Below are 26,652 nucleotides of genomic sequence, written 5' to 3' on the forward strand. Positions count from 1 at the left end.
TTTAGTCGTTTGGTTGCTCTATGATCTATTGAAGTAATTTAACATTAAGAAGAACACGTCATCTCTGAGTATCACATGATCTTCTGTGCTCAGGAACAAAAATCGTTTAACTAAGGGAGTGGCTAGAAAACTGGACAATAAAACACAGTAAAGTAGTCCATCACTCAGTCCGCTACGGAGGAAACGTTATTTCGCATAAGGTACGTGCTTTCGTTATTACTTTTGTTTTCTTTTTGTTTTTTCTTTTACTACTCAAGACAAGTTTGCGACGAGTTTTGAAGAAGATTAATTCCAGTTTTGGAAACAAGGGGGAGAATGTTCCATGTATTTTAGACACGATTCTATCAGCAACTTGTTGTGACTTCCCATTTGTTTTATTTACCCACGACATTATCTAATTCACAGCGCAGTAATTAAGTTAAGCCAAGTCAAAGGTTACATTGTGTAGTCTGGACTTCTTCGCATCTCTTCAGGTTGGCTATAGTTTAAGCAACTATTTCAGCTTGTTACGTCGTAGCCTAATTGTTTTCATTTAGCAATTAATTTTTTACTCTTGTCATTGCTTGTAGAACAGTGTTTTAAATCACTTATGTTGTATCTGTTGAGTATGATCTTTGATTTCAAAATATGTCATGGCGTCCGCTTTTTCACTGATGAATTGAGAATGGGATAAAAAGTAGGCTGACTATGCTCTGACTAATGCGATGCATGCAGAGAAATGCAGCGATGCCTCCGCGGGTAAAACATTTTTCCGTCTTCATAAATCTTATGTTGCTTTTATGTTGATTCATGGTCTTCAGCAGACTGTGAAATCAGCAGAAGTCGACATTTGGCACTTTGTTGAGCCTCAGGGTATGTTTCCGAGTACTCAAAGACTAGTCGTGGTGAAAGTAACACCATTTTATCGTGTTTACGCTGTGCTCTGTAGGTGTGTTCGCCTCTGCACTGACAGTCTATTGGTGGAGCCCATTTTTCTTAAACCCTCTACATCATTTTCAGAGCCCTGATCATCAGACACCATGGCTGTGGAAGGAGGAATGAAATGTGTGAAGTTCTTGCTCTTCTTCTTTAACTTCATCTTCTGGGTGAGTACAGGTGCCATAGAAATTAAAGGACATAGAAATTGTCTTTAATGAGCTCTTTGTGATATTTTTATTCAGTCATTCAGTTATTGTGAGGTGTCTGAGCACTTGATTATGAAATATAGCCCTTGGAAGATTGAGTAACAACGTATCATGCTGTGTCACACCTCTGTAGACTGACTGACATTTGCTGTTAGCACAAATTTCACACATGGATTTCAGAGAAAATGTCACACAGTGTTTAGTTTCTGTGAACTCTGAAAGCATGTGGTTCTTTTTATTTCTCTCACTTCTTTAATTTGACCTACATGGTATTGAATGAACTACTGGAGTTCCACATTTCTCAGCCCTCTCCTAGAGGCATATAATTGTGATCCATCACTTCAAAGCCTGATTCAACTGATCCAGAACCTGTAAAGCTGTGCTGGGTGTGTTAGTTAGGCTGAAGCGGCCCCCTGTATACAGTTTGAATGTGTTGGGGATCTCTGGTCCACTGAGGGTCATATGATTTGAACTGTATTGAGTCAGAACCAGCGCTGATCCTTCTCTTAGATACTAGAACATGGGTGGATGCGGTTAGTGACAGTTGTGGTCATTGGGCTTCTAATGTCAGTGTTTTGAAATTGGTTGTAACTCTGTGTTGGCCAACTTCTCCTTATAGATTTTCCTCATTCAGAGACCATATAGCATTGCAGTCTGTGCAGCAGATAGAAGTTTGAATTTCAAATAAGAGTTAATGTATGAGTTGGATATTTAGCATCCTCTTGTTTGCAGTGGTTAATAAGTTGTTGAAAGTAAAGTAAAGTAAGCTAAAGCTGTTTAGAGTAAAGAGTTTGGAGTGATGCAGATTGTGTGTGTAATGTGAGTGAATGTAGTAGTCTAAGCCCTTGAGCCATCATATTCCTGCCTAAAAGTGTCTCACAGGGTCCCTGAGGTTTGGGAGACTGCTGTACCCTGGGGGTGCCTTCCAGTCCTTTATCATTTAAAAAGTGCTTGTGTTAACTGGTTCTACAGCCTGCTCCAGTCTGCCAAAAGCATTGTAATCTGATTATCCAAACTTCATAAGGCAGGCTGCGTTTTAAAACTAAACTTCAGGTCCTTGAGAGAACAGACTCTGTTGTATAACAAAGGGCAATTTTTAAGTGAATGAAATTAGGATTGAGGGGCTTTCTCTTGTTCCATTTGGTGATGACTGTATGCAAACACACTGAACATCCAGGACCTCTCACAGGACTGTATTATTTTAACGTGACTGAAGTGAGCTGTTCCCATGCTTAGTAATAATCATTTCTTCATTGTTTGCTCACGGCCTGAAACTGTAACCTGAAACCAGTGAGCTCGCCAAAGCAAGTTTACCTCTGCTGCCAAAGGCCTTTTTTTCCACGAAACTTGTCTCCCTCCAAGCACTGCCAGAATTTGAGTGTTTCATAGACAGAAGATGTATGAACACATCCACACAACCCCACAGACTTTCTCCATCCTGTGTGGTGTGTTGTCACCCCTCTCCTCTGGAGTCTCAGTCACAGAACTGCGAGAGAGGAAACTGTGAAAGTCTAATACACATTAGTCAATGAAAATGATACTGAGTCATAGTAAAGACAGCTCCTGGCTTTTTCTACTATCACTGGGGCCTCTCACACATAAAAACCATCATGGTGTGTTATGTGTATCAAAACAAATCACACACCTGTTTTGTCTTATAAAGAGCTGCTTCATTTAAGCTTTCTCACCACTTTTCAGTAGCATAAATGGCTGTTCTGTCAGGTGTGCGTGTGATAATACGTTTGACTTCACACAAGAACGTGAGGGAAACTGGGATTCTGGGCAGTGAATGTTGTATTTTTTGTGAGAGGAGGAAGAAAATGAGCCTTAGAATGATTTTTCTCTGGGGCTCCTCAGTACTGGAGAGAATGAGTTTTACTAGGGGAGAGAAAGGTTGAACAGGGAAGAGGCTAGCAGCGGCGATGGCTCAGTGAGCAGATGGACTTTGCAGCGCTGAGTCATGTGACTCATCATGTGGAGGTCCACATTTTTCTCAGTTTCCATTTAACGATGACACATTCTGTAGACAAAAAAGGTCATGACATGTGTGGTCAACATCCCCCTCTCTCAGAATGGTCGTTGCACATGCGCACACGTGCACACACACACTCACACGCAGCCTTCTTTTTTTTTTTTTTTTAATTTTTTTTTTAAGTTTCTGTGATTGCACACACACACTGTGAACAGTGAGCAGTGAATTTGTCCTCTGCATTTAACCCATCCAACACACCAGTAGTGAACACACACACCAGACGCAGGAGCAGTGGTCAGCCTTCCTTGGTGAGCGACCGGGGAGCATTGGGGTTAAGTGCCTTGCTCAAGGGCACACAGCCGTGGATGTAGGGCCTGGGAATCGAACCGGCAACCCTCCAGTCACAAGCCCGGTTCGCTACCCTTTAGACCTTTTCACAGAGAGTGGGTTTCAGAGAGAAACACACAGTGTTTTCACTTGAAGGGAATAGACTTGGTCCTGATTTATTCCCAAACCATTATTTATTGATTCATTCAAAACCCCATCCCTTTGTCTTTCTCTGTCTCTCTCTCTGCCTTTCTCTGTCTGTCTCTCTCTCTATTACCCTGTCTCTCTCTTTCCCTGTCTGTGTTATATTAACCAGGTTCATTTCCTTTTAAACCTTCCCTGCGTCTGTGGGTACCTGCTGTCACACACCATTCAAATATTGACTTTGGCATGGTTTTCTGTGTAAGTGGCTTTGTGTGGCAGTAAAAGCAGCAGAACTAGGCCAGTGGCTCACTGCCTCACACAGTAAGGACATTGCAGGGTGTTGTGATGTAGTCAGTGGACACAGTATGAGGAGGTGTAAAGGTAGGATGTTGTGATGGAGACAGTAGAGACAGTATGAGGAGGTGTAAAGGTAGTGTGTTGTAATGGAGACAGTGGAGACAGTATGAAGAGGTGTAAAGGTAGTGTGTTGTGATGGAGACACTATGAGGAGGTGTAAAGGTAGTGTGTTGTGATGGAGACAGTGGAGACAGTATGAGGAGGTGTAAAGGTAGTGTGTTGTGATGGAGACAGTGGAGACAGTTTGAGGAGGTGTAAAGGTAGTGTGTTGTGATGGAGACAGTGGAGACAGTATGAGGAGGTGTAAAGGTAGTGTGTTGTGATGGAGACAGTGGAGACAGTATGAGGAGGTGTAAAGGTAGTGTGTTGTGATGGAGACGGTGGAGACAGTATGAGGAGGTGTAAAGGTAGTGTGTTGTGATGGAGACAGCGGAGACAGTATGAGGAGGTGTAAAGGTAGTGTGTTGTGATGGAGACAGCGGAGACAGTATGAGGAGGTGTAAAGGTAGTGTGTTGTGATGGAGACAGTATGAGGAGGTGTAAAGGTAGGATGTTGTGATGGAGACAGTGGAGACAGTATGAGGAGGTGTAAAGGTAGTGTGTTGTGATGGAGACAGTGGAGACAGTATGAGGAGGTGTAAAGGTAGTGTGTTGTGATGGAGACAGTGGAGACAGTATGAGGAGGTGTAAAGGTAGGATGTTGTGATGGAGACAGTGGAGACAGTATGAGGAGGTGTAAAGGTAGTGTGTTGTGATGGAGACAGTGGAGACAGTATGAGGAGGTGTAAAGGTAGTGTGTTGTGATGGAGACAGTGGAGACAGTTTGAGGAGGTGTAAAGGTAGTGTGTTGTGATGGAGACAGTGGAGACAGTATGAGGAGGTGTAAAGGTAGGATGTTGTGATGGAGACAGTGGAGACAGTATGAGGAGGTGTAAAGGTAGGATGTTGTTCTCTCTTTTCTCTCTCTCTCTCCCTCTCTGTGTCCTTTCACACCAAATGTGGTGTGAGTATCAATTGTTTCCATGGCCTCATGATTCAAACTGCACATCTGTATGAAGTGTGGCGTGAATCTGACACCTGAACTGGGTGGTCTGAAACAGGGCAGTTTTGTACTGTAATGAACTTATCTAACTTTGAGATTGAAGTCCCAGAGAAGAACACTACATTCTCCCAACACATGCTCTGGCCTGGCCCTATTGGGAGAGTGTGTACTCATAGCACTGGTTGATGCTGGCAGTATCTTGAGCCGGCTCAGTAAAACATTCACAGTTAGGAGGTTTGTGCACATTCTTCATGCCCAGAGTTTGTGGCAGCATGTGACTGGTGGACGTCTTTGTTTGATTTCCAGGTCCAGGCTTTGTTTATGCTCTGCCACACAGTAACAGGATGAAGTACTGGAATGAAAATGAAGGACTCGCCTTTGGCAAATAGTGATGTTCCTCTGTGCAGAATTATCATAATGTGTTCCACTGAGTCACCCTGATTAACCAGGGCTCCAGACTAACTTTTTACATTGGTTGCTTCGGTGTGCCTAACTTTTTCATTTAGGTGCACCAGCACATAAATTTTGGGCGCACCGAAATTTTCATTGCGCCTTTCGGCACAGCAGTAATACATTTTAAGCACTACCTTTTTTGTCAGTTCCCATACAAATAATTTCTTTACACATTATGTAAATGATTGTGAACAGGAATAAAGGTGCAGGGGAGGGGGGGTGCTCTGCCGGCCATGCACCTGTCATGGCACAGGTCATCATGGCGCATCGCCAACAGATAGGCCTGAAGGGTTTAGGCCCGCCCAAAAGATGCATAGCCCCACCAATGTTTGTAAAATTGGTTGATATCAGCACGAGTGTTCCTGAAATAATGAAAATGTGTTTAATTTTTTGTATAGTGCTGGATGAGTTTGACTGACATATATTAGCCAATTTAAAAGTTTGGTTTTGACTTTATAGTTCCAGCGACGTAAACTTTCAACAGGGGATAGCGGCTAGTTTTCCACCCAACACATTCACCTATTTTAAGCGCAAACATGAAAATTCGGCTAAGGAAACGTCTGTGCGCGTTTCCATCATCCGTGTTATGCGGATTACAAATTTACACTCTCCTCCATCACGAAATCCGTTATAAAATCGCAACAGACCCCTTGCTGATGCGACTAAACCTGTTTCCATCAACCAGTATCATTTTACCCTATGCTAATCACCTCTTTTCAGCAAATTAATTTCTAATGCGACTGAAAAGATTTGATGCAAAGTTTAAACGTTAACTTGCATTAAATAGTTGGATGGAAACCCCCTAGTCTTGCCAGAGGCGGACTTTACCATTAGGCAAGGGTCGGCAAAAATGCCTCATAATCGTATGGTTAAGACAGTTTTTTTTTTTTTTTAAACTTTTCGCTAATTTATTATGTCTTTCTAAAAATCCATACCCTGAAATGCCATCAGAATGCCTAATTCATGAGTCCCCCCCCCCCAATCCCCGATTACATTAGACTTTTCCATGATCTTATTGCGCATCTGTAGAAATGATTCAGGAAGACAGTAGCCAACTCGTGTAAACTTTCAATCAGAACTAGTATCTAAGGGATAATGTACAGCAAGCTGGTCATTAGTGCGAAATAAACCCCGACGCGAAGTGGAGCTTAGTAAAGAAATCAATAATTTGACAGAAAAGTTTGATTGATTGAAAAGCTGTTTTATTGATTTAAAAATGATTTTACTGCTTTCGTTAAAAACATAGGTCCATAGCAAACGTCTGTTATTCATAGCAGCGGTCAGCTATTCAGAAATAACAGGCCGTAGAATGCCGTAATTGACCAATCAGAGACAAGTATTCAACAAAACTGTGTATTAATAACTGTTAATTTGTTCACTTTTCGCCACTTTGGTACTACCGAAAAAGCGAAAAGTGAACAAATTTTTTATTTCTAAAACGCTTCAGTTAATTCGAACAAATGTTTTTTCTTCAGTATCGCTACGTAAACTGATGCGTAAATGACGTCAGTCGTTTTTGGCTCCAGTCAACACTACAGTTTTAAAAAATCATGGCGGCTGCAGCATATACGACACGGTTGTGAAAGAGGTTCAGTGTAAAAGTTTCCAAAGACTCAAGGCCTCGAAAGTATGGAGGTACCTCACACTATCACAAAACAAAAAGGTGGTTTGTGTGCAAAGTTTCGATGGCACACCACAACTGCACTAACGTACGAGCACCTGAGGAGAAAACACGCAGGCGCTACTCTAGATTGATCAACTAATCAGTAGTGATGGAGGAAGTACTCAAACACCGTACTTAAGTAAAAGTACAAATAAACAGACAAAAATGTACTCTAGTAAAAGTAAAGTACCACATTAACCTTTTTACTTGAGTAAAAGTAAGTACCTGCTTTTAAATATACTTAAAGTATTAAAAGTAAAAGTACTTTCTGAATGTATTCCCTAATGCAATGGTCTACAATATCATTAAGTGTGCCTACTGTATGTATATTTTGTTAATACATCAATAGTATGGGCTGTGCCATTTTAATTAACAATGCTGCAGATGATGCTACTGATAACACTGGCAAACAATCTCTTATCAATTATTTGAAAGGTTATTGTTTTTATTGTTTACCCTCTGTGACACAGTTCACACTTGGACTTACGATTCTATGAATCAGAATTTCAGACCTGCAGTTAAATGCCATTAAGCAAAATAAGAAAGAGGACTGATTATACCTTTGAAAGTTTTTATTTAACTGTAAATAAAACCAAACACAATATAACACAATGCAAAACCATTGTGTTATATTGACTGCAGTAAAACACATTCAAGTCAAAGTTGTCTGCCTGAAAAAAGGGGCATTAAACACACCTAACAAAGGAAGAGGCACTGATCCTAACACAGGATTTAAACATATTATCTCTTACAAAATGTGTACTTCTGCCAGACTGTTCTTACAGGAGATGGAAATTTGGTTTGGCTCAATATAAGCATGCCAAGTACGGTTGACAGTCTGACCTTTAAATTCCATTTTAGTGTAATTAAGACAAAGGTATCTTTAAAGCAATTACTACGATGTTAATCCTGTCATTCTATAATACCAACTAATTTTAGCACAGGGCTAAAGAGCCCCTAGCCACACAAGAAACATAACCACCGCTGTTCCCGGGATCTAGCATCCAAGCAAACACCCAGGACCAAGGCTACATTGCGTTATGCATGTGTTACTTGCCAGTTAACGTTAGATTATAATAATTTAATCGTGTTTACTTGCTGCTAATGGTGCATTTGAACAAGAGGCTAGCTAAGGTCACATAAGACTTCACTAACCTAAATTAATTTAACATGCAAAAGTCAGGTAGCGTTAATTTACCTCAATATGTTTCTTCAAATTTGACGGCGAATTTTTGAAAGCGAGTATCTCGTGTTTTCAAGGGAGACAAAGATGGCACCGGAATCTCCATGAATCATTTTTAAAACCGGTTATCTCAAACAACTCCTTTAAATAAGGCCATGGGTGGCGCATGTCTAATGATTGAATCTCCGTGGTGGCCTCTCGAATCCATTTAGGGTGTTTTATCACCGGTTAGTGCTGCTGCTGCGGGCGCGCCCAGCTATTGTTGAAGGAGGGTCTAACATTACCTGCCCGCTTTGATTGGTTCAGTGGACCGATTCCCCTCTCGCCATTGATTACTTTAAAACTAACAAACAAACGAAAAAACGCAATGTGACTGTAACGTGTAACGCAACGCATTGTAGAAATGTAGTGGAGTAGAAAGTATAGATATTTGCTGTAAAATGTAGTGGAGTAAAAGTCAAAAGTACCCACAACTAAATCTACTTGAGTAAAGTACAGATACATGAAAAATGTATTTAAGTACAGTAACGAAGTACTTGTACTTCGTTACATTCCACCACTGCTAATCAGTAAAATAGTTGGTCGATTAATTGATAGAAAAATAGCCGGCAGCCCTAAATGAAAGAGGGGGAGAACAAGGGATTTGCCTGTGTTTGCCTTAGGCCCCAAAGTGAATAAATCCGCCCCTGGTTGTGACAGCATTATATTGTGCGTTTGTTGTGACAGGGCATACGTTTTCCGTTACTTCTGCTTCAACTGTGCTTGATGAATAAAAATGCGGCAGTATTCTGTGCTTTACTCCATATTCCGTCTCAATGCAAACAAAGAACGGAAGATTGGACTGATTTTGTTACTGAGTACGCTACAGTTGCGATACGGGGTGTCTGACCTGTCATTCATTTCAGCAGCAGCTTATAAAGAATACGTAGACTGATGGGCTGTGAGTGAAAGTCGTGCACGCTCACTTTTGCCGAGGCAATTAAAAAAAATTAATGTAGGACGTGTTTCTTGGCGACATTGTGATTTTTTTTTACGTTTCAATTCGGAACGTCAATGCTCCGACAGCAAAAGCACTGTTCCCAGCCATGGCTTGGCTGCACTCTTTGCAATAAATGCAATGCATAATGTTGGCTGTTTTATCACATCTGAGCCACAGAAATTTGGCAGAGTGGGGGCGGGTCTTCGCACAGCGCGCTGGGAAAAATGTGGTCGCATGTGTTAACCCTACACCTGAGCAGAACAGTACGCACACATAGTTCTGTTCAGTTTTTTTCAGATTTCAAGGAGACAGTAAAAGTGACCTTCAGGATAGTGTCTGGTCTGGTTGTGGAGTCTCTGTCCTTAGTGGTGGTCTTAATGGGATTTACTGATTGGTTGGTGAAGACACTCAGAGCGTCTGTGGTGTGGAGGCCTGGGGTAGCCCACTGTATACTAGTTTGACCTTACTTTTGACTCACAATGCTGTTTTAAACATAGCAACACAACTGGGGGCAAACTGAATCTACAAATGTAGCTGTTCAGTTTACAAAGTGTTTTGAATTTACAGAGGACGGCCATCTGGTTGCCTGGGAAACCTGACAGCAGGGTGCAGACTCCTCTCAAATTAGTTTTCTTCCACTCCCTGTTTTTTTCCCTTACACTTGTCTCTCTAATCTGGACGTGAAACGTGTATTACTCTGACACTGGTGTAGGAGCAGGTGTTGGGTGTATGTTGGCTGGGTGATGTACATGGGCTGTGTGTTTGTTGAATGCCTCTGTGTTTTGCTCCTTTTCCCTGTCTCTCCAGCTCTGTGGCCTGGCTCTCATCATACTGGGAGTACTGGTGCAGGTGGCCCTCCATAACACTCTGGTTATCAAAGGCCCTTCCAGCTCCACTGCTCCCCTTGTCCTCATCATAGTGGGTGTTGTCATCTTCTTCATCGCCTTCTTCGGCTGCTGCGGAGCCTGGAAGGAGAGCCGCTGCATGGTCACCATGGTAACATACCCTCGCCCACCTGCTGAGTGACTTTAGATTGTGTTTTCAGTGTGTGTTTGTGTTTGTTTTGTGTGTTTTTGTGTGTGTGTTTTCTGTGTGTGTGTGTTTTGTTTTCTGTTTCAAAAGTAACTTAAGCTGTGCGTTTTCTGAGCTGAAGTCAAAGCCTGCCCCTTTACCCTGCCCTGGCATCTCATGGTTAGGCCGTTGCATATAAACTGAAGCTTGTGTTTATATGCAGAAAGCAGCACTGTCGTGCCTAGCATTTGTGCAAAAAGGAGAGAGGCCACAAAACCAGTCTGACCAACCTCCAATGAGGTGTGATACATGGTGCTACAATGGCTCAAATAAACAGTCTGAAGACAAATAAGGTGTTATTATGTTTAGTGTTAGAACATGACAGCATGCAATCCGGGTTCCCTTCAATGCAGGACGTAACATGACTTCTTAGAGAGAGAGGGAAAAAAAATCTTACTTGGCTCATTTTATTTGGCTTATTTTACTTGGCTCAGTTAGTGGGAAGGTAAAGTTACAGTGGTCAAAGTGAAGCCACTCTGTACTTTATGGTAAAGTGATTGTGTGATTGTGTTTTCCTCCAGTTTGCCATCCTTCTCAGTCTAATCATTATCATTGAAATTGGAACGGCTATAGCTGGTTACATCTTCAGAGGAAAGGTAAGTGCATGTCTCATTCATAGGCCACAGAAGTGAATGTAGGAGCATTTGCTGTTGCCATTCAGTGGCTTTAATGTCCTGGTCTCCTCTTTCCACAGCTGAATGATGTAGTGGAGAACAGTTTCAAAGACATGATTAATCAGTACAACAATGCCTCCAGTGATTATAAGAAGACCGTGGACGATATGCAGCAACAGGTCAGTTCACTGCACAACCATGTTTTCTGTCATTTCAGCAGATGAGCTGAACACAATATGTTTTCATGTTCTTGTAAAGAAATAAAATGAATTTGTGAAATGTCAGGACTGAGTACATGTGTGAGAAGAGTGTCACCAAAACATTTTGTTGTAGCATTAGTGCAGCCATTGTGGTGCTGATGATTTAAAGTAACCTTTTTAGCTCATATTTTTCTCATGCACATTATACTTTAATGTTTTGAAACATTAAAAAGCAGTTTTTAGCTGCTTGTCTGTGGAGAGCTTTTCTCGTGCAGAAACTCCTTTCCTCCACCTGTTCAAACAGGATACATTTTCTCTGTCAACTCAGCCTGTTCATTTCCCTCTGTTCCCATCCTGCTCTCTGACTGCTCCGCTCAGATATCACATTTCAGCCCTTCACCAAGATCAAACACACTGTTTATCTGGGAAACATATTTCAGTTCTTCCTTATTTGACTTAGTTCAAAACTGAAAGTAATTAAAGGTCAAAATAAATGCTTCTTCCTTCCAGTCCTGTTGGAGCTGTTTGTTTGGTTTCTGCATGTATCTTCTTGTGGAATTGAGATGAATGAATAGCAGATTTGGTGTTTCTGAACTAGGCACTGAGAACAGCCGTGGTTTCACCATCATTCCACATCAACACTTCTGGGCAACTTCATCTTTTTCTTTTCTGAAAATTCTCAACATATATACATATGATCAGCACATATGATGAATTATTCTGAAACACTAAGAGAATTCACAAGGTACTATAATGACTGTTTCGCTAATGTACGCTATTACCCGTTTGTGCTGGGGTTTTTTTTCCCATGTGTAAGAAGCGAGTGACTGAAATCAGGATGGCTGCAGCTCTGTCAGATGACACCCTCACTCTATTTCCTGCTCTCTCTCTGTCAGGCCAAGAGACTTTTAACTGACAGGACGTCTGAACCTGAGTTATGTTTTAAATATGGTTTTGAAATTCTCTCTGTGTAGCTGAGGTGCTGTGGCGTGCATAACTCCTCTGACTGGCTGAACTTTAAACCAGACAAGAAGTCTGTCCCTGACTCTTGCTGCAAAAATGTCACTGCCAAATGCGGAGATGGAGCCATTGAAGATAGCAACAAGATCTATCTGGTGGTAAGAGTATTATGCTTTTTGGATTTTATTTTTATGCTTGTTATGAGTCCAAGACTCTCAGTGAGTTTTCATAAACCCAGACTGCGTTGTTTTCGAGGACTCGATCTTTATTCGGAGAGCAGACTTCAAGCCTGTTTGTGTTTGTTTGGGTGACAGGGCTGTCAGAGTGTGGTGGAGAAGCTGCTGAGGGACAACATCCTGTGGGTGGCAGTGGGGGCTCTGGTGATTGCCCTCTTCCAGGTCAGAACACTGACTTCATCTCTCTCCTTCTCTTCTCCTTCCCTGCTCTTTTTATTCAGCTACTGAAGAGCTTGGCAGTTTGTAGGCAATTTGGAACAGGCTTTTGTGTTTATGTTTGGCTGGCATGTAATTCCATCATAGAGTCTAGAATGTACCACTACAAAGCAGGCTTTCTTAGTTGGCTACATAATGTTTAAGTTGTTCAATAGGAACATCCCTGCATCTACTCCTGTTGGACAATTCAGACTTTTGGCTTGATATTCTCCAGCTAACAAAGAAAAACAACTTTGTAGTACGCTGCTCAGGAGTAGAGCTTGGAGAAAGTGGAGCTAGTCATGAATGTGCACCCACATACACACACATACACACTCGCTGATGTCCATGTATTTTATTTCAGATTCTGGGTTTGGTGTTCTCCTGTTTGCTAATCAGAGCTATTCGCAGTGGCTATGAAGTCATGTGACGTCATGGTTTTACGTGCTGGAGCAGGAGGATCTGAATATCATTGTTTTTTTCTCAAACATAAAGATACATCTGTGCTCTCATGAGATTTTTATTCTTGGGTGGAAAAAGATAAGTAGCTGGGGTAGGGGGAAACCGCTTTATATTAATACGTTAAAATTATAATTATATATATTTCCTCTGTTTAAATATGAAATAGCTGAAATTGTTGTTTTGTTTTACTGTTTTCTACTTTGAAATCGATCATGTTGTGTAAACATTGTGTGTGTAATGTAAACAGGTTTTGTCACTGTCCACCTTGTCATTATTCAGAAAATAAAACTCCTGATTTCACCATGATTTGTAGAGTATGATTTAAAAATTAAGGTTTTTGAGAATAATTGTCTGAATGGCAAATGAAATTCACTGAGCGTCTGTGTACTCATGTAGTGTATAAAGGAGGAGGTGTAATGTTAGATATAACCTTCAATCTCTACTATATCAGACATTTTAAACAACCCCCCCCCCCCCCATATGGTCAAGAGCATGTAACGGGGTTCCACTTTGGCTAGTGCGCGGATTACACCCCTGACCCTGTTCTGAGATGTTTATGCCCTGATTGGAGTGGTTTGTTTTGGGACGATCACACCCTCACCTATAGGTGATCACTGAATGATTCAATTGGATGAAACGGAAACTGATGTGAAACATATGCCATGGGTGTCTTGCTCATCTCATCCATAGCCAAACATGGGAGAGCCAGCTGAGACGGCATTCTCCATCACCACCAATGACAAAACGTCAAATCGTGGAGTTTCTCACGAGTTCCTGACACTCATGGAATCTCAGCACAGTGGGGCTCACAGGGACTTAACTCTCTGTTAAAGCTTCATGCTGCTCTGTCTTTTATTTAAGCAGTTATCTGTGTATCTGCCAAAAGCTTTTTGACTTTTTCTCCTGACAGTGTTGAATGAAAGTAACTGTGATGTAGAGCACAGTGTAATATCGATTTATTCAACATCTTAGTTCAAGAGTTTTTCCAGCATTTCCATCTCTGTGTTCCATGACTTTGATTCTGGTAAACATCATCAATAAACAATACACAAGCAGTTAACAACACAATAATTTCTGTACAAAACAAACACACTCACACTGAATGAGGTTTAGTTAACAGGCTTGCATATATCAGTATGTATAGCAACACAACCAAAAGGCACTGTGAGAAACTTCATGTACACAGAGGAACTTGAGTGCCAGAAAAAGCACTTGCACGTTCACTTCTCCTTTGATGCTTAAATGCTGGTTTCCCACACTCTGTATCTGGCCAATGAAGGCCCACACATGTTTATGTTCTGCTCTTATACACCCACTTCACAGCTAATGAGGAGCTTGACTATTCACTGATGAATATGCAGAGATGTGGGTCTGCAGAGCAGAGAAACACTGTCTGACTGATTAAGACTTTTCCTAAACTAAACAGTACTTTGTAAAGAGATTGCATTTTCGTCTTGGACTGAGGACAGTCAGTGCCTACAAACCCTGCCAAAAGAGTCATTATGGCATAGCTGGATTATCACATCACTTCACTTCACCACAGCCAATAGGGCAACGTTTCATCAACCCAGGATCTACCAATACCTGGCCTGGAGTGACTAACACACTGTCAAAGGACTTTGTTGAAATATAACAAACATTTAATTAATTCTGCTTAATCAGGTTGACACAGAGTCATACAAGTAGTCTCAATGTATATTTAAAAATCACGAAGCAGGGAGATACTGCATATCATCACTCCCTGTTATCATGTGGTTCGCTCAGTAAAGATATCCAACATTCTCATTTGGCATAATTTCATTTGGCAACACTGGCCTTGCTTACTGAGACGAAAGAGCCCATTCCGAACAGACTGTCGAATATGTTGTGTTTATGTTCAAAGAGATCATTTCCTCTTCTTTTACAGGGCCACTTTCAGAAGTGGCCTCACTCTGACAAGAGGCTTTTTTCATGTGCTTTAAAGCAATAATCTGTGCTAGTAAAACTTTGTGCTTGTAAATCAGTGCAATGGGTCAGCAAATAAACGAATGTTTCTTTGCTACAAAGCTAACCGTTTCATACAGCTGTGTTTTTATCAGTGTAAAACACAGGATATTTATATGACCAAAGGGTATTTATATATAATAGGATGAAAAACAATCATACCAACTGAGCCCTTCATGTTAATCACCACAAATTTCAAATGTTCAGTTGTTTGGTGGAGGACACATGAGTGAAAGACGAATCATAGAGAAAGTGCTATAATTATCAATTACAATACATTCAGGCACCGTATCAATATTTTACATGCAGTGTGAAGTAGCTCTCCTGTGTGGAAGCTGGAATGGTTCCAGACATTTTCCTCCCTGTAGTAAATGTTGTTACAGAGTGTCAGTGTCAGTTCCCGACAACAAATTGTTCATAGCGGTTCCAACATCCTATATGTCCTCCATTGTCTGAGGCAGTAGAGTTTTACCAGTTCTCTGGAATGAAGAAAACTATTTCTGAGGAAGTTTTCTGCAGCAAAAAGACTGAATACAGATGGTGTGGTTGCAAATGGTGACAAGTCAAGCTGTTGATTGGCTTGGCAGTGAGTCCACGGGTTTCTCTCACTGAGTATGGTCACTGGAGGAAGGAAATGGGGGTGGTGGTGGTGGTGGTTGCAGCTCGTCCTCCTCTCAGCAGCGTGGCGATTTGGCATAGTTTACTGTGAGGAGGACCATGCTATGCAGGTAGAGCGAGGTCTCAGACTCTAAATAACAGACAACAAGACTGAAGTCAAAGATCAGGAAGACATAGGAGACAATAACAACAACATTAACCAATTAATTAGTTCACTATTATTTTGGCATTAGTTTGCTTGGCTAGAGTTTTTATTGATTGTTTTGACAGTAGTGCTGTACTCGTACAGAGTTGTACCACTCCATGTCCACGTTAATCTTACTGCACAGAAAGTACACCCATCATAAAGTGTGTGTACCTGTATTTCATCAGACCTGTAGAAAACTGTTACTCACACACCATTTAGATTAGAAGTGCAGAACCGTAAATGTAGTTCTGATTTGATGACTGTGAGAAAAGGCTGAGAGGTTTAGTGCTTGGCCACGCTCACCTTTCAGGTGATTTGAGAACTGAAGCCACTGAGAGAGCCATTCCTTGCAGTGTGCAGGACTGAGTCTGTCAGAGTTTAGGCCTCTCACATAACAAGCCTGAGAGTGAAACACCAGAAAAATCAGGAAAAACTCCTCAAAGGACACATACAACTCATAGGGGTGAGTTGAGGAATTAGGCTTTGGTTTATTACTGCTACTATTCCACTTTAACATGAAGGTCATATCAGTGGTTTTCTTTGAGAAATGTCAACTATGACAAATGAATGTACTGTCCTTTGGCAATATTCTCATGAGAACTTATAAGTCAAAATGCACACCATTTCACACCATTCAACCCCCCCCCCTCAACAACAGACGGTTTAAAACATTCTTCCCACACGTTTAGATGTCAATCAGGACCTGGTCTCGGTGTGAAAAATAAAAGACGTATTAATGTTACATTTCAAGTTTAAAGGCTCCGATAAAGATGTTTTAAAAATAAAACAATCCCAGATAATAAATATAAAGTACTCACACTGCTAAACTACGTCTACACACACAGAATAAGTAATAGGAGTGTTAGTTGAGGTTTTGACCTGTTTCAGCTCAGAGTCATTCAGCTGGTGCAGGCCCAGTCGCAGCACAGCACGGTCCAGGTGCATCAACTCTAAGGCATGGTTATTCAGGCGCCAACCAATAAGAAAGGCAGGGAGTCGGGGCGTCAGGAAGAGGAGAGGGCACAGGTGTCTCTGTCAGCAAGTGAGGCCCGAGAGAGAGAGAGAGAGACAAAGAGGTTGAAGGACAGATTCAGATTCAGTGACTTGGTTTCAACAATCCTTGTTTACTTGCTTGGCTAAAGATTTTACTTGAGGTTATTTACGCAAAAGAGCGTGATTGAATTTTTGACCCTACAGCAGTTTTGCCGCTTCAGTGACTGTGCTACCATTTCAGTAAATCTGGTTTTGGCCTGCTGTGGATGATGGAAACGACACATGTGCACTAACCAGCTGATCAGGACGAAGACTTCTGATTCCCAGAGGAGGGCCAGAGAACAGGAGTCTCACTGCGTGGACATCCGACACAACTGGATGGGCACCGCTCTGTACCTACAAACGCAGAGAGGCCCTCACATGAGGTCATCTACAGGTGAAAGAGCCAATACAGGTGAATAAAGCCAATATGGGTTGTAGAACCCAATAATGTAATAACTTCCCAATAATGTAATAAAATGTCTTAACCAATGATGTAATAAATTATTACATTAACGGGAGGTTATTACATTATTGGGTTAACTTTATTTTTGTAGAACCCAATACTGTAATAATTTCCCAATATTGTAATAACTTGGCCAATGTTGTAGTAACATGCCACCAATAATGTGTTAATGTTTTGGGAATGCATTGTTTTTGTAAGTTAGTCATTATTTTAAAATAGGCAATACCATAATCATGGTTACACCACCACCTTCAGTTTCAGTTTGTTTCTGTTTATTTGCTGACAAATTATACCACCTTACCAGCATTTTTACACCACAATACAATTATAATACATATAATAATTATACAATATATAATTATACCACCATACCACCAGCCTGGGTCTGTGTATTAAAATTTGTTTTCAGAGATTTTGGCAAACTGTTAAAAAATAACATCTCAGCAATTCTTTTTCCCACACTGTGGGGCCCAGGGTGGTCACAGGACAGGATGTTTTCTTTAGAGCGCAAGCAATGCCAAAAACAAACAAACAAATAAATAAAAAGAAACAGCACATTATCGGGAAATTATTACATTATTGGGTTCTGCACGGGTGAATAAAGCCAATACAGGTGAACAAAGCTGCACTGGACACACAATCATTACTGGTTGGTTGGCAGAGGTAAGCTAACCTTCCTGCAGAGCTGCAGAAGGGAGTTTTGTAGACGGCTATCTTTCAGTTGTGGTGCTGCCCTCTCTAAGCTTTTCAGTATAGTCCAGTGGTGCTGCGCTCTCTGGGCGTGATAAATCCCCTGAAACTCAACCAACTGCTCTGGGGTCCAGAAGTGACGAATCAGGAGCTGTCGGGGAAAGAAGTACCTGACAATACAGAGAGTGAGACAGAAGAGAGAATGAGTGGATGGATGGATTAATGGATTATAAATGAAACTAAAGCAGAGAAAACTGAGAGGGAAAATGGGACAAGGGTGGAGGGATTGCTTATACATGAAATGTTTAAAAATATGGTAAAACAACTTAACGTTTTGATTACTTCTCCATACAACCTGCAATATATAAAATCACACAATAATAACGGTAAAATTCAAAGTATGACAGTCTGTAATATAGCTTTGGCAGTGACCTTAGACTTGCTTACACTACAGAGCCAGCAGCACAGCAGTACTTACATAAGGACAAACACAATGTAGTTGGCAAAGGGAGGAACTGATATAATCACCAATGGGATGGCTTTGATCATGTCTCTGCGAAACTGCAGAAAAAGGCAGGAATTGAGACATGACTCCTGTTCAGCACTATCAACATTAAATATGCTTAATTTCACTTCAAAAACGTAGCCTCTCACGTTTAAGTATCGAGCAGAAATAATGTTCTAACCCCCCTTTTAGTTTCAGTGGTGCAGTCTTGTTTTACATGAAATGATGAGTTAGTGATTCAACAAGCTAAAAGTGACAACCAGATTTTCTGGGATAGTCCAATAGAGAGGAGAGAAAAAATAAAATAATCAGCCGCCAAGTCACCCTAAGTGTCTCCTGCTATTCTACAGTAAGAACACAGGACTCACCTGTCTCAGCTTCTCCATCTCACGATAAGGCAGCTCACGGTAATCAGTCAGACTCGTTACCATACGGGTCTTGATTTTATTAACCTCTTTGGCATCTTGGAAGAGGTGCCGAAATCCTGTAACAGAGTACATGATGTGTAGAGATCAATTGTCAGCTCAGGGACAATGAAAACAAAATCTTCACTTATAAAAACAAAGTTAGACATTAACAGTCATTCTAAATGTACATAGCGCATTCCTGTGATCAGGAGATCTATTCACAAAACTCACTGCTGAAAATTAGCCTACTCTTAAATGGCAAAATTCTGAGAAAACTATATTACAGCGTAAGACGTCTCCTGAGGTTAAGAGAACTGGCAAGAACTATTATCATTACAAATTACACCACTCTTGCCTGTTGTCTTTACACAGTTATGTAAGCTACTATTTATAAATTCAACCAACAGTTTACTATTGGTTAAAAGTAACAAACTGAAAGTTTGTTGCTCTCCATAATGGTACAGAGGTAGTTCTCTTACGAATTAGGCTGAGATGTATTATGTGTATTGCTTCCCCATTCCTTCATTTTCTAATTTCTAGAGTCAATTGTATTTTTTAAATGTTGATTCTCTGTTTCTACAGTCCAGAAAACAAATAAACTTGTTAAGGTGAACCCTGCTTCATAACAGGCTCTTGAGCAGAATGGTTGCTTAGGAAACGGTGTTTCATGAGAGGCAGTGGACTGTGATGTCTTGTGTAAAGAGTGGGATAAAGTGTTGGCTAGCAGAGCAGTCTATAGCACGCTGTTTCCATATTTCATTGAATAAATGCCAAAACTGCATGTTTAATTAACATTTTTTTAAAAATATGAAATCTGCTATACTTGCTTAATTTTGATTTTAACATTTTATCATGTTTTGTAAAACTGATATCAAGCTTTTGAAATTTGATATAAAATTATCTGTTAAAAAAGATTTTAAAATCTGTGATCATGCACGCGCACACATTCTGAGCAGTAAGCAGTGAATTTGCCCTCTGCATTTAACCCATCCAACACACCAGTAGTGAACACACACACCAGATGCAGGAGCAGTGGGCAGCATTCCTTGTGCCTGGGGGGCATTGGGGTTAAGTCCCTTGCCCAAGGGCACACAGCTGTGGATGTCAGTCCTGGGAAGTGAACCAGCAACCCTTTGGTCACGAGCCCGGTTCTCTAACCTCTAAACCCTGGGTGCCCAAAATTTTAAAAAGCTGATATTTTCCATATGGAGAAACAATAACCTAAACTTTTTCATTTCAGATAGCATAGACAAGTCTCCAGTAAAAAAACAAAACAAAAAAAATCTCATGTCTTTATAATCTTCAGACATGCAAACATATTTGTTCCATTCCACTCTTATTTTGCACACTAGCCAAACAACTCTTGTTTGTTTTGATTGTAAGAGATGACCCCTGGGTGCTGTATTTCGAGGACGCAGTAGAAATAAGAGTGGTGACTGGGTGACCATATCTTACTCACAGGTCATGACTGGGTAAACGCTTTAGAGAGGTATCACACAGATTCTCGGGACCCCTTTTAAACAGATTTTAATTTGGCAATGCTTATTCCTCTGACCATTCCTTGCTCATTCCTCTCTCACAATTTTCTTTGGTTTAATTAGGTTTATTAACTTAGAGTATTTATCCATAACAGACTACATAGTAAAAAACATTAACCAATAAAAACACAAAAAGGTTGCATTAAAACACATTTTCACGATAGCTAAATGAATGTAAATGGTAAAATAGAGAGATCCCACGCTGCTTTGTGGGTTTTGTGAGATTAGGAGACACACTGTGCATAAAGGAAAAGGAACGTCTCACCTCTCATGAAAGTGTGGTACAGAATGTAAAACCTGGGGAAATGTCTCTGTAGAAAGTGTTCATACTTCTCATTGGCCCATTTTAGCCGTGTAATTATCCTTCGGCCAATGCCGTGTCTGGCTTTGGAGGATGAGTAGCATCGGAATAGACACAAGCTACACAAAATATACAAAAAGTCATCTGTCAAATGCTAACAGTACTACCACATTTGAAACCAATAAAATCACGTTTGGCAGTCACTGACCATTAAAATGCTTATGTAGGCCTACGTGACTAACATATTGCACAGTCTATAGGCCGTAGTAACTCAGGCCCGACGGATGTAATACTACAGGACACACCATCAAACAGAGAACACACACACACAGGCAGAGATAAGACTAAGAACACTTCAGTGTGCATCTTTGACAAGCTGTGGAACTGATCATGGGCTACTGGAAACACGCTCTAGTTCTGTTTCTACTTCATCGCTGGCAGAGACTCAGCTCGTTTGTGTGCCATTACAGTGAATGAGTATCTTAACGTTAGGGCAATCGGTATGGCAATAACTTAAATTACGAGGCGGGGAATTGACCGTGATTATTCTCATACTTCAATAGTCAGTGTTTTTCAGATTCTGTCATGAAGACCCCCTTGAGTCATTAAAGTCAGACAGCATATTTTGGTCGTTCATTCATTGGATTCTCGTTGCTTTCGTCAACAAATTCTTATTCGTGTTTTTATGAGAGTTTAATATCTTTACATAAATGTTGCATTCAGGAGTGCACTTTAGGAGCCACGGTCTAGCTAGACCAACAGGATTTCTCCCCTCTGCGTTTGTATGTGAACTTGGGACTTTACCGGCATCCTCTCCGCAGGTGAATACATGCCCGGGCTAACCAATTGTATACGCGTACCAAAACATCATACATTTTCACGATTCGTCGTATGACAGTTGTTACCTTGTTCGGGTGCAGACCAATCTAGGCGGGCACAGACCTCCTCTAACGCCAAAACACCGTGTTCTAAACTGGAATGCCGTGTAAGCCCCACGGCACAGTCCGACACCGGACAGCGCCATTTTAGGGACACAATACTGTCACTTTTGCGTAAGTGAACTTTTCACCGTTGGAAAATTGCGCATTACCGCCACCTATAGTGTTGGAGTGCGAATTTAAACCTTTGTTTAAGGGGGAAAAAAACACTCATAAGAAGCTTCAGAATTTTGTGAACTTAAATGACCTTGTTTCGGCGCTGTCCTCATCGTCATCTCCTTATCGTAACTCTACAACATCATGCCATTGCATTTAAATATACAGTCGAACGAATAAAGAACTCGTTCCTTATTTTTCTTGTTTCTTGTCAGTCTAGTGTATGTCCAAATCCTGAGTTATTAAATCGACAAAATGAGCTCTTACAGTCGCCGAATTTCGCGACTCCAGGGCTTTGGCTCATAGCTTAAAAGTAGAGTTTTCACTGTCCAGAATCTTTCCCATCCCTTCTCGAGTCTGTTTTAATTCTGATCTCTCTCTCTCTCTCTCTCTCTCTCTCTCTCTCTCTCGGGTTAAGCTTTAGTGGTCGCATACATTTAGTATTAATCTAATAGTGCTGTAACCGGTAACTAGGGGTGGGGCTGATCATGAAAACACTTAACGGATATTTACCTTCAGCAATGAAAACTGCAAGGAAAAAGTGAGTTTACTGAATTGGTGGAAGTGTAAACTTGATCTGGCCAAACACGGTCTCCAATAGTGCGATATTTTAGCGATTAAGAATAGCGATTTTTGAATAAAAAAAATTCAAGATGATGACGTTCAGTCATGATATTAGGTAAAACTTCTGAACACCGTTCCACGAAACCGACTAGTAGGCAAAATGCTTAACAGGTGTAACTTCGTGGTTATTGATCATCAACTTACTTAATGGTCGCAGTGTGTTCTGCTCAGACCTTGCCTATGTTTTACGTTTGGTGTCTGTCATCCTAGATCAGTCTTTGTTGTATAGATCACTGGCTAAATATTTTGTGCCGTCCAACAGTTAGCTTACGTCGGCGGGCAAGAGGAGGCCACGTGCAAGGTATGCCAAGATGTCCACCATTAGGTTCGGAACCAGCTGCGGCCCATCTACAGTGAACGGTGCAAGGGAAACTTTTCGCGGACATGACGATGAAACTGGTAATATGTTGTGTGTTTAAGTCTCTTAGGCAGGACTTTTCTAACATAACTAACTTAACTAAAAACGTTTAGATACGTTGACATTTTCTGCAGTGTTTACTGATAATGGCACGGGACTACTTGTTTCCTGAACGCGGGATTGGACGTTTTTTGGGAAGTTTAACTCTGCTCCTTCATTTAAAAAGTTACAAATTGATTCATGTTCTTTTATAGTTGAAGAAATCGACGATTGTGACCCCAACAAGATCTTGCAGTGCCCATACGACAAGAACCACCACATTAGGGCTAAACGCTTTCCTTTTCATCTTATTAAGTGCGCCAAGGTTGGTGCTTCCAGTACTAGTCAAAGGGTTACAATTTGTCTTTTAGCCTTTTTTTTTTTTTTGAAAGAGTCGCATCTAAATTTTGTAATGGGAAATATTTTTTTGCAGAACCACCCTAAACTAGCCAGTGAAATGAAGACGTGTCCGTTCAATGCGAAACATTTGATGCCACAGCATGAGTTAGCCCACCACATTGCTAACTGTGTTGACAGACGACCTGACAACCCTAAAAACGGTAGGGGCAGGATGGTGCACTGTGTTCTGGGCGATTTTGGGGCAGGGTGGTGCATTGTGTTCTGGGCGATTTTAATGATATGATTTCTATACTGAGTGAGTGCCACTCAACCAGCTCTGTCTTTTTACAGTGGATACAAATTCTGAAATGCTGCGCAAATTTCATGTTCCTGTGAACACAGCGACAAACCCGATAAGTGAGGAGGACTGGGACCAAGGTGTGAGTTATTTACTTATAGTTGTGTGTGTGGTTATTGTCCTGAATACTATATAGCCTTGTATAGTTCTATTCCATTTTTACTTCTGTTGTAAGTTTACAGATTTCCTTGTGGTTAACTTGTTCACGGAATAGAGATTATATTGAATGTCAGTTGTAGTACAGTACAGTAAGTGCTGTTACTATCAACAAACTATGCTGTATCTTAAAATATCCTCACAATACTGTAATTTTGTGATTTGATATTTTCTCAGTGTAGCTATTGCTTTAAACTGCTCCCCACTTGTTCTCCTCACGTGAGGCTCCGTGTTTTGCAACCGTTGTACACAGAAGAGCAGATGCCTTGGTCCTTCAGGACAGTTAACTGCTGAGCAATACTAATCCCGCTTGTTTAGGTGGATTTACTGCTGTGTGTCTGTTTGTCTGTCTGTATTTTAATGTTGCAGAGGCAGATGACTCTGCTATTACTTTTGTTTGGGGAGTGTCGACTAATAAACTCGATCAGGACAGGTTGGTGGTCACACTCACCATATGGTTTAGAAGACTCAATTATCAAAAGTTTCAGTCTGAATTTATTTGCTTTGTTATAATTAAAAAGTGTATTTTTGCCAGATATAATTGATAATATTCTGGTCATATTATGGATGTCAAACCATTTCCCAAATCACCAAACATTAGGAAGTGATTTAACATACTTTTGTCGAGTTCAGTTTTTAGCAGAATGCTCAGATTAATAGTGGTGTCGACACACTCCTGTTTGTTTTTGTTTGTGTCTGTGTTACCAGGCCTGGACCTACCACCACAAATCATTTAAAGCCTGGAGTCCGAGCTCCAAAAACACTTCCATGGAAACTTTGTGAGTATTTAGTATAAGTGTCAGTGGACTCAAGGAGTTATGGTTGTAAATTAAGTGTACATAATTCATTAACTCTTAGAATGTGCATTTGGTGCCTCACTATCTGTGCCCTAGCTGGCAGAAGTGCTTTGGAATCCATAGGTTAGCTCACAGGGAAATGTACTGAAGTGCTTTGGAATCCATAGGGTAGCTCACAGGGAAATGTATTGAAGTGCTTTGGAATCCATAGGTTAGCCCACAGGGAAATGTATTGGAAGGAGTCATATTAGTCAGTTCCTCATGAAGCCTCAATTTAAGTGTTATTTGCTTGTTATTTGCTGTTTTTGACTTGGTGCAGATTTGGCTCCTTATGATTCTTATCTTCACCACTGTTCTGTGCTGTGGTATGCTGCGCCAGGAGTGTTTATTTTTTTTTAAATGTATTTTAATTCATCTTAAAATGTCTAATGTCAAGATTTTCTCTGAAAGTGTTGTGTAATTGTCTAATCCTCACTCTTGATTTTAATTACAGGAAACCAGGAGCTGCTTCCAGTATGTGACAACATTGATGTCCTTGTCTGCAGTCCTTTTGGTGTTGAGATCAGTTGATTGTTTTTAATATGTTTTAATTTGTTTGCTACAGGATCCCAATCATTTTAGAGTGTGTGGTCTTCTTTAAATATTCCTTTTGTGTAGTTTGACACATTTACTGTATTTCATTTTTTGAATAAAGACATATGCAGCAACTCAAATTCTGTTTCACATAATTCACACAGTAGGATTTTGTTTGTATTCCTATAACATATGAAATATGGTCACTGCAATATTAAGCACATTGTCCATAATGAGGTTCCTCAGAAAAACCCAAATTCAGCAGTATGTTCCACAGGTATGCTCACACCTGGGAAAGATGTAAAGACTTATGCAACTCAGGACCACAAAAGTGTCCCTCAAATCAGAAAAATCTTGTTTGTCCTTGACAGTGAAAAGTTTAGTTTCAGAAAGGCTTTTAGCTCTCATAACTGCATAAGCTGAACACCCCCCCCCCCCCCCCAAAAAAGAGGGTACTCCTGACGCAAAACGTTAGGACAGTTAATTGGTAGGGCTACAGAAGTCAAACTGAACAGTTCTCTCCCTCAAGCTTTTTTAAAGGTTCTGAATTTACAATAGTATGCATCTACTGAATCCAGCCCATAACTTCTCTAAATAGTGTTTTTAACAAAGTCCAAATCCAAACTCTGTTCTGCTGTAAAATACATATAAAGTAATTGACTCTGTGGACCACTACCTTCAGTTCCTACACATGCTCAGCTTTATCAAACTCATGCTTATCTGCCTTTCCCTTTGCCTCAAACTCTTCCACTCTCCTCAATTCCAGCTTCTTGCAAAGCTGATTGTCTTTAAGGTCCTTTAGGTCTCTGATTTGTCTGTCTAACTCAGCTCTGGAAGGCAAGGCAAGTTTATTTATATAGCACATTTCAGACACAAGGCCATTCAATGTGCTTCACACAGGTATATAAAACATTAGACAAAGAGTACAAACTAAGATAAAAAGAAGCATCCATCCATCCATCCATTGTCTGCCGCTTATTTGGGACCGGGTCACGGTGGCAGCAGGCTGAGGAGGGTAGCCCAGACATTCCCCGGGTACATCCACCAGCTCCTCCTGGGGGATCCCAAGGCGTTCCCAGGCCAGCCAAGAAACATAATTCTCCCAACATGTCCTGGGTCTGCCCCGGGGTCTCCTCCCAGTTGGTCGTGCCCAGAACACCTCCACAAGGAGGCACCCAGGAGGCATCCTGAGTAGGTGCCCGAACCACCTCAACTGGCTCCTTTCAATGCAGAGGAGCAGCGGCTCTACTCCGAGCTCCTCCCAGGTGTTAAAATTGAGAGGTAAGATGACTCATAAAAGGAATACAGGTCAGGCAGTGCACAAACAAAAACAGTGGGTTAAAAAAATGAATAAGTAAAGAGTAAAATAAGTAAAAGCAAATAAAAAGTGATAATACAATGTATATTGATATACACTGATAAATAAGAGAACACATGAAAAGAATAAAAGTCAAGGTGTATAGGCAGTGCAGAACAAAAAAGTTGTAAGTCTAGACTTAAAAGTGCTCAGAGTTGAGGTGCTTCTGAGGTCCTCTAGAAGTTTGTTCCAGCTATGTGCAGCTTAGTAACTAAACGCTGCCTCAACGTGTTTAGTTCTAATCTTGG

The 26,652-nt window shown here is 40.9% G+C and overlaps 3 protein-coding genes across 4 annotated transcripts; 2 read left to right on the forward strand and 1 right to left on the reverse strand.

Annotated features, from left to right (window-relative positions):
• The first annotated feature begins 132 nt into the window (after positions 1 to 132).
• cd63 (CD63 molecule) lies at positions 133 to 13,288 on the forward strand. Its single transcript, XM_030768809.1, has 8 exons — positions 133 to 200; positions 1,000 to 1,085; positions 10,052 to 10,240; positions 10,837 to 10,911; positions 11,010 to 11,108; positions 12,104 to 12,247; positions 12,404 to 12,487; positions 12,885 to 13,288. The coding sequence occupies exons 2-8, from the start codon at positions 1,020 to 1,022 to the stop codon at positions 12,948 to 12,950; spliced, it is 723 nt and encodes a 240-aa protein (XP_030624669.1). The 5' UTR covers positions 133 to 200; positions 1,000 to 1,019; the 3' UTR covers positions 12,951 to 13,288.
• A 654-nt stretch (positions 13,289 to 13,942) lies between these two features.
• letmd1 (LETM1 domain containing 1) lies at positions 13,943 to 21,697 on the reverse strand. 2 transcript variants are annotated; one of them, XM_030769756.1, is made up of 8 exons: positions 21,615 to 21,697; positions 18,832 to 18,947; positions 18,437 to 18,519; positions 17,942 to 18,128; positions 17,058 to 17,159; positions 16,650 to 16,802; positions 16,074 to 16,170; positions 13,943 to 15,713 (listed from the first exon to the last, which is right to left on the reverse strand). In XM_030769756.1, exons 2-8 carry the CDS (start codon positions 18,892 to 18,894, stop codon positions 15,640 to 15,642), a joined length of 759 nt encoding a protein of 252 aa, XP_030625616.1. In that variant the 5' UTR covers positions 18,895 to 18,947; positions 21,615 to 21,697; the 3' UTR covers positions 13,943 to 15,639. The 2 variants fall into 2 exon arrangements, with proteins under 2 accessions (XP_030625616.1, XP_030625617.1); XM_030769757.1 differs by lacking the exons at positions 18,832 to 18,947; positions 21,615 to 21,697 and having other exon boundaries at positions 17,942 to 18,313; positions 18,437 to 18,486.
• A 574-nt stretch (positions 21,698 to 22,271) lies between these two features.
• Positions 22,272 to 25,162, forward strand: gtsf1 (gametocyte specific factor 1). Its single transcript, XM_030769731.1, has 8 exons — positions 22,272 to 22,344; positions 22,690 to 22,826; positions 23,040 to 23,149; positions 23,258 to 23,384; positions 23,515 to 23,601; positions 24,047 to 24,110; positions 24,386 to 24,456; positions 24,968 to 25,162. Coding segments are annotated over exons 2-8 (549 nt in total). The 5' UTR covers positions 22,272 to 22,344; positions 22,690 to 22,738; the 3' UTR covers positions 24,970 to 25,162.
• Positions 25,163 to 26,652: the final 1,490 nt, after the last annotated feature.

Source organism: Chanos chanos, chromosome 3, assembly GCF_902362185.1.
Source record: "Chanos chanos chromosome 3, fChaCha1.1, whole genome shotgun sequence".
In the NCBI taxonomy this organism is placed as follows: Eukaryota; Metazoa; Chordata; class Actinopteri; order Gonorynchiformes; family Chanidae; genus Chanos; species Chanos chanos.